At 35.3% G+C, this 13701-nt stretch overlaps 1 protein-coding gene across 3 annotated transcripts in view; it reads left to right on the plus strand.

Annotated features, from left to right (window-relative positions):
• LOC134740945 (rho guanine nucleotide exchange factor 17) overlaps positions 1-13701 on the plus strand; it is a 186034-nt gene that overhangs the window by 156506 nt on the left and 15827 nt on the right. For all 3 annotated transcript variants that reach the window (XM_063673628.1, XM_063673610.1, XM_063673619.1), the window contains exons 5-6: positions 10984-11166; positions 13304-13532. In XM_063673628.1, the coding sequence (XP_063529698.1) occupies positions 10984-11166; positions 13304-13532 (412 nt within the window). The remainder of the gene's footprint in view (positions 1-10983; positions 11167-13303; positions 13533-13701) is intronic.

Genomic DNA, 13701 nt, shown 5'->3' on the forward strand with positions numbered 1-13701 from the left:
CTTCAAAATTTTGCGCAAAAGGTATGGCTTATACGAGTTAATACAGATCACTGTGTTAGGCAAAAACAAACATAGAATTTAGAGGGTTATTTTAACCTTTTATTTACTCCCACTTACTCTTATGTTATCGACGATGCTACTTGTAGTCTTGTGTTGTGTGCATTAGTTTGATAATCTTACTGAAGCTAAGCGCGATAGCGAAACGGTACGCATAGGAATGGCAGAGCGAACAGAAACGCCATTCAATTTTTATTTGAGTCAATTGTCCTTAAGACCTTGCTACATAATTATGATTTATTAATTATTATATTCAAACATTCAAACCAACCGGTATTCAAAAGAGTAGGTACTTTTTTTGTACACGAAAATACTCATCTGATTTTTTCCTAACTGATACAAAGCCTTTTGATCTTCAATTTAAGTACGGAAAAGGTAATTTAAAAGTAATCCCCTGTCATACAGAAAAAAAGTTGTTCTAAACAGACTCTGAAAGTGCCCAATAAAAACTGAAAAAATATCTCGTAATTCACCTCCAGCACTTTATTATGCAACAGGCTGATATAATTTTGAATAACAAAAGGACAGGACAGTCATCTATTTTTGTTGAATTTTTAACTCTTTTTATACTCATCTTTTAAATCACGGCTCTTTTTATTTAATTTAAATGGTCCGGTAAAGTAAACCTTTTGTTCCAATGGCACCTTAATTATTTTCATACCAAATCTTTTAGATCTTCATTCATTCATCCTGAAGCCAACCTTTTGTTCCTACAGCTCCTTTATTACGTTACTTTTCCCCTAAATTTTCCTTATTGGCGCCGCTTCCACAAACTCGCTCACGTCCTTAATTTATTGTAATTATGTTAATAACTCAGCTCGGCCGTTCATCTGATCCAAATTAACTGTCGAGTGACAAATTTATTATATTTGTGGTTGGGTCATGTGGCGAGATTATAGGGTTGGCGATGATCCTGGAATTTTGGATCGTTGGCAAACAACAAAATATTGTTGTTCGCCTTTTTTCTAGCTATTCCTGTTCTGTTATTAATACCTTTGCCAATAATATTCCTGTGATAAATATGATCAAGTAAAGCATGAATGTACTTAAAATGTGCACTTGTAGGGGAGACTAAGGAGGGTTATGACAATCTCAGCAACAAAGCATACCAACACTGTTAAGTTTATAATAATATGTAGCTTAATTCCATAGATGTAGGTAAAAAGGGGTAGATATGTGACGTTAATAGTTGACAAAACTAAAATCTGGTCCAGCACTCACACATTTGCAAATACTACACACCGTTATAATGTATATGTGCACAACGAGCAACAGGGATAACCGAATACAGTTAACACAACTGTGCAAGCGAGACCCCTATATTTTACGTATTGCTCGAGGTGCAATAGAGATAAACTTATAACACATACAGATGTGTAGGCGAGACTTACATACTTCTTACATTGTCGTCTTAAGGTGACATTAAGTTATTTAGATTTTTAAAAAATATCTCGATTTGATATTATCTAATCTTAGTCCGTCTCTCTCACGCAAATATATGAGCGAGCGAGTTGCACTGAGATTAATATCGAATCATTCATTGAGTATCATATTTTAAAGCATGAAATTGACCCTCGTTTTATACTTCTGAAACCCTGGTCAAGTATTCGCCATGTTAAACTAACGTATCGCCGCAAAAAAACCAGTATAAAGATATGATCTCTGGTTACGCATAGGCAGTAGGGATCTCGAGGTTTCACTTGAAATAGTTAGACCGAAAAGACACGCTTGGGAAGAGATTATACAATTGCAGCTTATTCCTGAAGCGGGCATGCCTAGTTGACAGTTTTGACACTCGGATAAACGTGTTTCTCACATGGGTAATGCATTATTTAGCTATCTCTCTCACTCAATAACAAAGATAATTTTAAAATTATTTACAAATAATAATGTTTTTAAATATTATAACAGTACTTAGGAATGGAAAGTGATTCCGTGAGATTTGTTTTTATGTTTCGAGCTGTTAAAACAGTCGAAACAGGCGCAAAACGGCGTTTTTTCGTATAATTTTCTAGATGGTTGTGACAATGTTGACACATTGGCGTCACCTGTACGACTAACTCAATATAGGTTCCGGAACCTATATTTGATGGCTCACGAATGTGCGCCTGGTACCATATCTACCTCCCTTTACTTACATCCATGCTTAATTCATACTATTCCAAAACCTGTTATGAACTTGAATAAAAGTATTATAGTTTTTGAGGAAATCTACGAAAACTAGAACAATTCTCCTAACAGCGAGGTAAGTTATGGCAGCTTCCGAGGTAGGTAGTGACAACCCCTTATTTTGACTATTTGATAAATAAAAAACACAATTTTTACCAATTTCTTACAAATTAATATTTATTAATCCAAAAAAGTACTACTTACAATCATTTTATAGCAGATTTGTATCATTTGTAGCAACCAAAACAATGTGTTTGTAGTTGGTATGTACTCTAATTGGCAATCCTTACCCACTTATTCATAAAACTTTACGGGCCTGATTTAGTTAAATTATGTTTTATCCCTTTATTACAAACACAAAAGTCAAAATGACAGATAAAGACAAACGTTTCATAGCTAATTCAGGCCAGTAACGCGTTTATGAATAACGCCATTAGTATTTAACTACCAGCCGTAATAAAAAATAGTTTGAAATCTAAATCTATTTTTTTTTATTAAAGACCAATTCCAGCATGCCTTCGGTGCAAAGTTTCGTGAGACTATTAGCCTTGGAGAGGCGAGTTCATGAAATTGAACTCACTTCTCTTCCATTCAAGCAAAAACAGATATTTTCCGCTTTGTTTTTGTTTTGTTGTACCTATCTACTTTTCTTTGCTTAAAACTAACTTTACGATTGGATCATAGGGCCGCAAGTTTTTCCTTGATAGGTCTTTCTGTGATCATCGCATCATATTCAACATTTAGGCTATTGAGTTGGTTATTTTGTCTCTTTTGTATAGTGGTTAATCATTTGAAACAAGAAATAACGTTCTAGAATTCAACAGTACACCAAAAGACCAAAAAAACATGTAAGTAATCAGCAAAATAAACTTAAATAGGAGTTGTGACAAGCTGTTTCAACTCGCCTAGATACGGAAAATCACAAACTCGTAATAATAATAAAACATATTTGCCAATCAATGTGCAAATTTTAAGACTTGGAAAACTATAGAATATAAGAAAAAATATCACAACAACGTAAACGTGATAGGTACCTTATGATATTGATACAATCAAAATTTTTGGGGAAAAGTTGCTTTTGGCTTTTTTTTTGTACGTAAATGGTTTACACCCAAAACCACTTTACATGCACCGTTGGCAGGTACTACGTCAAAATGCATATTTCTGAAGGAGTTTAGGAGCGCTGGTTCCAGTTAGCTAACGATCATAATTTTCGAGAAATCTTCATTGTCACAACTTCCCTCTATCACAACCCTCTATGGTCTCCCCTAAGGCTTTTATTTATACCAAGCTTAATTTTTTGATTGTCTGTTTTCTTTAGAAGCTCGAAGAAAAAGTTGAACGTAATTTAAACGTAAATACAAAATTTTGTAAACAAAATTAAAAAGTCAAAAATTAATAGTAATTAATTTAGGTTAATCTTATAAATCACTAGATCTGACTAGAGAAAAGGGAGGAAAACCATAAAGAAGTAGCAGGGCAGTTAATGGTAGTAATAGTATTTCTCATATTATTATTTTTGTAATAAAAAAAGAACGGACAATAAAAGCTCTAGAAACCTTTGACACTAACATTTAATAAGAATATTCCAAAGAAGTGGAATGCACAGCGAAGCCTAGCTTAATTGCAGTGCATCAGAACTTTATGATGTTGGTACTACTTTGTTGAAAACTTGCCACAGTGCAGTGCGGTAGTACAGAAGGTGCACTCTGTCCTGTACATACAAATTACAACACTTTCATCCAAATGAGTGAAAACCCTTACTGAAATAACAAGACGCAATTTTAGTATTAATAGGTAATGTATAATATCAAAAATTCTCGCACTGGGGAAATCGATTTTTTTATACCACGTCGGTAGCAATCAAGCATACGGCCCGCCTGATGGTAAGCAGTTACCGTAGCCTATGCATTGGTTGTTCTTTAAATTTCCAGTAATTTTATTACTAAGTATATCTGGAGGCTTATTCGGTTTGTAAAATTGGTTATAAATTTGTTTTATTTTGGAGACATGTCACTTTGGACACTGAGAGATCATATCCATAACAAGTTCAAATCAAATTCATCACCAGTTATTACAATTAGAATAGACCTCCTGCTCTATACTTAAAATTATAATATTATTCTACTAAACCTAATTAAAGCCCCCAAACAATCAAACGTTGTTTGCCAATGGGTCGAATTTGCTACTAAGCGCCAGATGCACCATCCCACTAACCCGGGGTTAACCGGTTAAACCTGGAGTTACCTTGGTTACCTGTACAATTTGTCACTGGGTTAACGGTTTAACCGCTTAACCCCGGGTTAGTGGGATGGTGCAAGTGGCGCTTAGTTACTCTTGTACAAGAACGCGTCCCTTTGAAAACACACACGAATGATTACCACAGTAAAGTACGAGTATAAACCTCGATACGAGTACGTGTTGTTTACTGCTTCTGTGCAAACTTTCTCCTTGAGCCGACAAGGTGGAAATTAGGGTTGGTATCAACTACAATATTGGCTTTTCTTTGCAGTCCGATATTATTGTATTCATATTTATGTACAGTAAAATAGCTAATCTTGACTATCGTATATGATATCAACCAACAGTCAAATTGTTGGACTGTTGGTTGGTTCCGCTCACTGATCAATCTCAGCGCGCCAAGTTGTGTTGTGTTGAGTTGATGTGTTTTTCGCGACTACTGTGAGGAAAACTTACTTCGTTGAGTCATTATCACAGCGTACCTACAGACGCTATTGGCACTTTAAGTCCTTTATGCCAATTTCCACCATTTTGAACATTTTCCAAAAACGAAACGACAGAAAAGTTCTATGTAACTATGAACCAGCTCACAAAATTTTACGAGTATTGGTTGAGAATTACGACCTGTATGAGAACATCTAGACATACGAAAGCAGATTGCCCGAGTCAAAACGGAGACGAATGCTAACGCTTCGGTCAATAAAGCTGCCTAAATTAGCTATAAATATTATTCAAATCACAACCAGGGATCAACTCATTTTTTTTATTTGTTTTTTAATTAATTTATTTATTTTATTAAGAAGTCACACTATTATATATATAAATTATAAACCGAAATAGATATCATACACTAAAGAAAAAGTGACCGAGTCCACCGGTGGCCGAGGCGGGAATCGAACCCGCGGCTTATGCTTACGCGGCTAACGTCCTGAGTGTCCTGACCACTAGACCACCCGGCCACGGCAGTACCCATCCTAAATTCTCTGGTGTATGCTATCTTTGAAAGGCTAGCCTTCGGGGCACCCTACCGGACGGCACAGACCTGGGGCCAATTTTCTATTTGTATGATTTTACTTTTTAGGTAGTTTTAGTTTAGTTTGTTTAGTTCGTAGTTTAATTTATTTTTTGTTAGTTTTATTTTGTTTTTAGGTCTTAGTTACAAATATAAATTTAAGTAATAGATATATTTGAAAATGTGTTTAAAAAAAACACGTCAAAAACTTATACTATAAAAGTAATTTGCGATTTGCATCCTTTGCCCTTTTTAGATGGGAAATGGCATTTCCCGATGAAGCTAAAGTGAAGTGTGAAGTTGTGAACCCTTTCCCGTCTTACTAATTGCTTCGCCGCTACCTTGCTCAAGAGCCCAACTTTAATTACTATACTCATCTGCGTCTAGGGTTATCATGGGAATAGATTTTTTTAGACACAAGTTTAATAATCTAGATCAGTGGATCCTAACCTTTTTAGTACTGTCACCCCTTTGACTAACTAGGGAACTCGATTTTACCCCTCCTCCATAATCATTAATATTCTATCTGGTAGATAGGTCTTTGTTATCTTTGTTGTCAGCTTATTACCCCCGTAAAATGCCAGTTTTACCCCCAGGTTAGGAACCGCTGATCTAGATTTTTACCAGGCATCTTTTGTTTGGAATAATGATTTGTTTTGACCAAATAATGTTTCTTCAAATCTGTTTAATCAGTCAATTTTATGAGCCTATAAGGATAATTGTGACTTAGTTTATGTTATGAAGAATAACGGTAATTGCATAAATTATATTCCTGTTTAAGAGATCAACAAAAAATAGGCCTACAATGTACATAAAATAATATTGTCTAATTACCGAGTTTATATCTTATAAAATCACAGTTTGTGATGAATACGGCACGCCCCCGTATATTTGCAATAATAGGTAAGTTCATTAACCTGTACTTATGTAAATTTTCAGTATTGTCAACCCTTTTATTTGCTAGAAACTCCATTTTTTGAGTAGGGTTATTAACCTCACTGTCGTCAGCAGTTTGTCGACATAAAATTGGACGTTTAACTCTTAAATCAGATTTATTATACTTATTAGGCTTTATCTTCATATCCAGTTAAGGTTTATGAGATTTCTTATGAGCCAACAATTGAGCCAGAGAGGTAGCACGTAGGTTTCGTCGCGAAATCGTCTACTAAGTAAAAATATATATCTTTTCAAAGATAGTTTTAAAACATACATACATTAGATGGTTATATCGCGGAGTTGATAAAAAATAACCTTAGGAGGCTACCTCTATTAGGCCCACTTGCACTATTACACTAACCCGGGGTTAACCCGTTAAACCTGAAATTAGAGTTACTGGAGAAGAGAGAGTTAGTGGGATAGTGCAAGTGGCGCTTAGGGCCACTTGCACCATCCCTCTAACCCGGTGTTAAGCGGTTAAACCGTTAACCCAGTCTCAAATTGTACTGGTAACCATGGTTACTCCAGGTTTAACCCCGGGTAAGTGGAATGGTGCAAGAGGCGCGTGGAGGTGCAAGTAATTTGTCGTTGTCGTAGAATTACGTACATTCGGCCCTGCAAACGAAAATTACTATACATTTTGACCATTAGTATAGGCAGGTATTATCAGTAAAACAATTTTCGCACTAACTATTTGCTTGAAACTTAAGCCAGAGCCTCTAACTAAAGCTGTATTAATTTCAAACTGCATAATGAAACAAATAAATGTACCTATAGAATACTCCACCACTAGATGTCATCTTCATCTCGTCGAGTTACACAATTTGCCGCCGCCAGCCCTGATTTCCTTGCAAATTTTACACGCCCCCCCCCCCCCCCCCCCTACGCACAGGGCGACAATAAATCCCCTCACCCCTCGCCCGTCTGGCACGTTCGCTTTTAAATTCATGACAAAATGCCGGCGTGAATAGTTTAAATACTCTGATGCTTGTTCATTATTAAAATATGCCTATCTAGGTCATCGGTATTAATTAACTCGTGTTGTTAACGAAAATCTTTTTGATACGATATTGACGGCTGATATAGCTTAATCATAATCAGTGACCTTGCTTAAGAGGCTTGCGGTCCGAAATTTGGCTTATCCAAACTCAAATTAATTTTCGGTTCCAAATTAGGATTTCTAGTCTAACCCGTTCGTATAAAAATACCGCAAATCGATGTACAGGTTAGCCGTTTGGCACACACATACTAGAGGCCAAAACAAATTTTTTGACCCGCAGTTCCTAAAAAAATTTCGCTGGGGGAGTGGTAAAACATTATTTTTTTTAATTAATTTTTAACAAGCAGAAACGTCTGCGATCGATGCTATTAAGCTTAGAATAAATTTAAAAGTGGAAAAATTACTGCCTTGGGTGAGACTTGAACTCACGCCCTCTGGATCGATACTCCAGCGCTCTGCCTACTGAGCCACCAAGACCTCATCCATAGTCAGCAAATCTTCCCACTATATGGGTCTAGGGGACCCTAGCGACATCTAAGATCTTTTCAAATTATTTTTTTTTGTATGAAAAAAAAAATCCAAAACCTATCTTATGTGGTATCATACGAAAGGGCTTTTTGAGGCGATTCTAAAAATATATCACATCATTACATTTCGGTATTTTTTTTTTAAATTAAAACAAAAAGAATTTTCGAAACATACCAAGTTTGGGCTCCTCCAGACACGATATGGCTGATTTTTTTTGTACAATATACCACAAATGATACGTGATATCCTCATGTCTAACTCCAAGAAAGCAATTTTGAAAATAATATCATTAACAATTTTTTTTTTTTTTTTTTCAATTTTACAAAGTGACACAGTTCTACTTCAATACCGATTTCACGAGACTTATGGAACTATACTGCAGATATGGTACATATTAGTCATAAAATGATACGTAATATCCATATAGCGTGTGCTCGCTCTATGTGGACCCGGGTAATGGCAATAGCGAGCATCCAATATCTTGACGGAGCCAATTTGCTTTGATAAAGTCAAGATAGTCATAAATAAAATTAATAAAACACGTGATTTACCTGTCTGCTAGCTGCATTTCAACATCAATACCATCTTCCTTGTAATCTGGTAATTCTGAGTCATTCATTGTATCTTCTGCATCCGAAAATGTCAAAAAATTCTCATCAGTGCCTGAAAATTAATAAAGGTAATAAAAACAGAATATCCAACGGGAAATACCTCTTTAACCCTTTAACTGCGCCTTTTCATCGGTTGGTATAGTTTGTTTTGTTTTTGACACAAAATATCAAGATTGTATCCTTCAGATACGATATACCCTATCGATTTTTCTTTTTACAATATACCACAAATGATACGTGATATCTTATTATCTAACCCCAAGAAAGCAATTTTGAAAATATTTTTTTTTTTTTTAATTTCTCAATATTGTAATATTGAAAAATTATACACATGAAAAATATTAATAAACAAATCTTAAAGAAATTATTCTCAAAATTGCTGTCTTGGGGTTTAATATCAAGATATTACGTATTATTTATGGTATATTGTACAAAAAAAAACAGTTAGGTACATATATCGTATCTGAAGGATACAATCTTGATATTTTGTGTCAAAAACAAAACAAACTATACCAACCGATGAAAAGGCGCAGTTAAAGGGTTAAAGAGGTATTTCCCGTTCGATATATGGATATTACGTATCATTTTATGATTAATATATACCGTATCTGCAGTATAGTTCCATAAGTCTCGTGAAATAGGTATTGAAGTAGAACACTTTGTAAAAAAAAAATAAAAAAAAATGTTAATGATATTATTTTCAAAATTGCTTTCTGGGAGTTAGACATGAGGATATAACGTATCATTTGTGGTATATTGTACAAAAAAGAAATCAGCCATATCGTGTCTGGAGGAGCCCAAACTTGGTATGTTTCGAAAATTCTTTTTGTTTTAATTTAAAAAAAAATGCCCGAAATGTAATGATGTGATATATTTTTAGAATCGCCTCAAAAAGCCATTTCGTATGATACGATAGGTTTTGGATTATTTTTTTCCATACGAAAAAAATAATGTTTTACACAGCGAAATTTTTTTAGGAACTGCGGGTCAAAAATTTTGTTTCGACCTCTAGTATTCGTGTGCCAAACGGCTAACCTGTCCATCGATTTGCGGTATTCCTTTGAAATTGGGGTCTAGCGGCTTCCGCTATTCGTATTTATTCGCTCTTCAAAGTCACCAAATTTAATCAAAATCAAAAAAAAGTCGACAACACAAAAAAAATGCCCTCATATAAGTGTGTATGATGAGATGAGGCCGATGAGCATAAGTACCTACCTATTCGTTTCAGACCCATTAATGTTTTTATGTATTTAATTTATTTTTGTTAGATCTGTTTGTTGTTTATATGCAATATTCACTAACCCGGGGTTAGCCGGTTAAACCTGGAGCTACCATGGTTATAGTTATGTTTAACCGGTTAACCCCGGGTTAGTGAGATGGTGCAAGTGGGCAACGCTTAAACCTGCGGCCTTAGCACGGTCGCATTTTTATCACCTGTCACCATGCCTGTCACGTTCTAACAAGTATGTAAGTGCGAAAGTGACAGGCATAGTGACAGGCGATAAAAATGGAACCATGCTGCCGCCGCTGCTCCCGAAAGTTAAAAACCGCTTTAAAGCTATCCCACCTCATATCCATAAAATATAAGCACCCATAATCCCGAAAAAGAAGTTCGTAGACATTTCCTCACGAACTCAATTTTATTTATGAGTAGGGTTGCCAAACTGTCCAACTTCCGCACAGAGTCCATCGTGTCCCAGTCCCCGAACTCGACTTGGTCACTTTACATCTTGTTATGGTTACGTTACGAAGTACTTCGAGTTTGTCTTCGGAGCAAAGTTATGATTTATCGCTGAGTAAGACAACTGAATTAAAGCATATATTACGCTTAGTGGAGTGCTAACAGATATTTAAAGCCTTTGTTTTACGCTCCGATTGGTTTAATGCATACAGTGCACAGTGTGGCTCTTAACGGAGGTTGTGGCTCTTAATTTAAATTAAATGGCAGGTTTAAAATTTGTAACATTTGAAAACTTATTCAATACTTAATATTGTCTTCGGTTACCGCGATAGTTACTCATGAAATAAAACTATGAAAACGGATTATATCGCGTAAATTGAATTTATTAACGGGTGACTTTATTTATGGGTCACCCGTTGACCACGAACGCTGTAAAGGGTTCGAAACGTCGGGATGTATTATAAATTCAATATACGCGATATAATCCGTTTTCATAGTTTTATTTTATTCAATACTTCTTACCCAGTCAATGAGTAGATTGTTCATAATTATTTTTATTCATTGAATTTACTTATTACCTACAACTTAAATATTTTCCCCACAGCTGGTATGTATGCAGTCCATCTATTTAGAGTAAATTGTCTACATATCCCTTAAAATAAACTTAGTTTATGCAAGGTACATGAAGGTACTAAAATGTACTGCTGATATTTTTTCCCTTTTTCTATAAAACGTATTTAATTTTCAGAAATATTTCCTACCACTTAAAAGCCCGGAGAATGCCACGCTCCTGGATGGGTTCCTGGTGGACGAGATCTTCTACCAAGTGCCGAGCATCCTCAACGTGCACCAGGTCTTTCTGGAGCAGCTCCGGAGGCGGCTAGAGACTTGGGACCTGCAGCAGAAGATTGGAGATGTGTTTCTTGAAGTGGTAAGTATCAGACAACCGCAACCTATAAACGAGGGTTTACTTGATATAAACCATTTGTAATTTGCGCGCCCTCCAAGGCACCTACACTCACATATAAAGACGCAATGTTTGTACGGATCCCCTTGTTTGACATAATTATTGAAAGTCATATTATCATTATCATTAGAAATTCTGAAACTTAGGTTAGGTTTGTTTTATGGCAATCCTGAAAACTTACGCGTTTCTGAGAAAAACCAAATTATGACTAACGAAAATGCGGACAAATAATACATTATGACTTTAAACTTTATGGGAAACAATAGAGACCCATGTTTGTATGCTTACGTCTAGGGTCCATCTACGCTATGTTTGCACCGACTTAATTCAAATTCATTTATTACATCCATAGTTAGTAGGTACATAGCCTACATAGGTGTTACACAGTAGTAGTGGGTTTCACATGGACCCTGATAGGGTACAACATGTCTTAAATCTGTTATGCTAGATATGGTTACAGAATGTCGTAGTTAAATTCTTAAGGTAAACGAGGTTTTATAACAGTGGTTAGTTAATTTTATACTATACTATTCTATACTAATTCCAATTTCAAATTTTATGTCAACAAATTCATTCATAAACTAAGAGATAACATAATTGATAGATAACATTATTTTTGTATGCAATATAATATACATATAAATTGTAGTGCATATAATATTCATTTTAATAGTTATGTCAAAGAGTCTTATGTCATGCAAAATTACATATAATCAAATTAAAACGATGGAGTGAAATATAGTGATGAGTAGATATCTAATAATATTACTGATTATTTTTATCGTCCAAAAAATCATTAAGTTTGTACTTGTAGTAGCATTTGTTAACTAAAAAGCTCTTCAACTGTTTATTGAATTGTTTGTTCAGACCTCAGGGTCTGCAGTTTAATTTCGTCGCTGAGTTTATTGTATATTTTGATGGCAATCATTTTTGGGCTTGTTTTGTGTATTTGTAGTTTTGAACGTTCGGGTGGCGCCAGGTTATGCTTAAACCTACTTTCGTATTTTCGAGAACGATCAAGCAATTTGGAAAAAAATCGAGGATATTTCCTGACGAAGTTACAAATTTCTAATATATAAATGGATGTCAATGTCAGAATTCTAAATTTAATAAAATAGGGTTTACAACTTGAAATAAAACTATGAAAACGGATTATATCGCGTATATTGAACTTATAATACATCCCGACGTTACGAACCCTTTACAGCTGCTTTACAGGGTTTACAACTGTCAGGTGATGTAATATTTGCTAGTGTTCGTATGCATTTTTTTGTAATATAAATATATCCTCTATATCGGTACTGTTCCCCCATAGGATTTAGCAGTAAGGGAGCGCCATAGTTGACGTGAGCATTTGGCGTGGAAATGTAGCGTGATCGAACCTGATAAGATTACTTTAGGTGTGCTTCGAGGGTCGCGCAGTTTAAAAATGGTTTATCTCAACTTTTAGATTTCAGGATTTACATAATTATTCTGATAAATTATCACATAGATAATCCAACTAATTACTTTTAAAAATTGGGGTAACGTCAATGACCGCTACAAGGCTGAGATAACCTACAAAATAACCTACCCTTTCCTTTACTTCCTAATAGCATTATCCCCGTAAATCTAATAAAAATTGTACTATAGGTACTTTAGCCTTACACTAAGTTCCTGTTATCGGGGACAATATTCGGGCGACGACTCCTTTATTGGGTCTAAATCCATTCGCAACGACTTTTTCACGTGTAACATTAATGTTAGAGTATAGGTAACTATATACAGAAGGATTGTATCTTATTTTTAATTAAATGGGATATATACGGCTGTGATATCTCGGTTTCTGTGTTTTCTCGGGTGACTTTTGGAATGGTTCACTCGTATAGAAAACAACAAGTTATCGTGACATATAGGCAATTACCGTAAAATAAATAAGATAGAGTGGCATAACATTATCTTTTCTTTAACTTATTCTTTTCTTTCGTTCCTATTAATTAATCTCCAGAATATTAGCTAAGAATATACTTTATCTAAACAAACTTGTCTGAAATCCCTGAAAAAGACCCTAAGTTACTTTACGTCAGTCGCAGCACATAACATAATAAATCTTTTCTTCCAGTTCACTAAACCCACTGTCATGGACACCTACATGTCCTTTATCAACAACCTAAAGAAGGCGAAAGAGACGATAAAGACTGCTGCAGCGTCACGGCCCGCGTTCGCCAAGTTCCTGGACGCGATGGCGAGGGACCATAAGGGGAAGTGGTCGTTGGACAACCTGCTGATCAAGCCGGTGCAGAAGTTCCCAAGCTACAAGCTTTTGATACAAAGGTTGATTAAACACACAGGTGAGTAGGTACTTTAGTTTTTATTGAAAATATAAAAGAACCCCAAACGTTTTTGGCATATATTTGTGTAATAAGATTGTCCCATAATAATATATTGCCTGGTTTAATTGATTTCGGTAGAATTCGATTAATCCAAAACCATTGTCCAAGTTCGTAACTTCTACCTTCC

The sequence above is a fragment of the Cydia strobilella genome, chromosome 1 (assembly GCF_947568885.1).
Source record: "Cydia strobilella chromosome 1, ilCydStro3.1, whole genome shotgun sequence".
Lineage (NCBI taxonomy): Eukaryota > Metazoa > Arthropoda > Insecta > Lepidoptera > Tortricidae > Cydia > Cydia strobilella.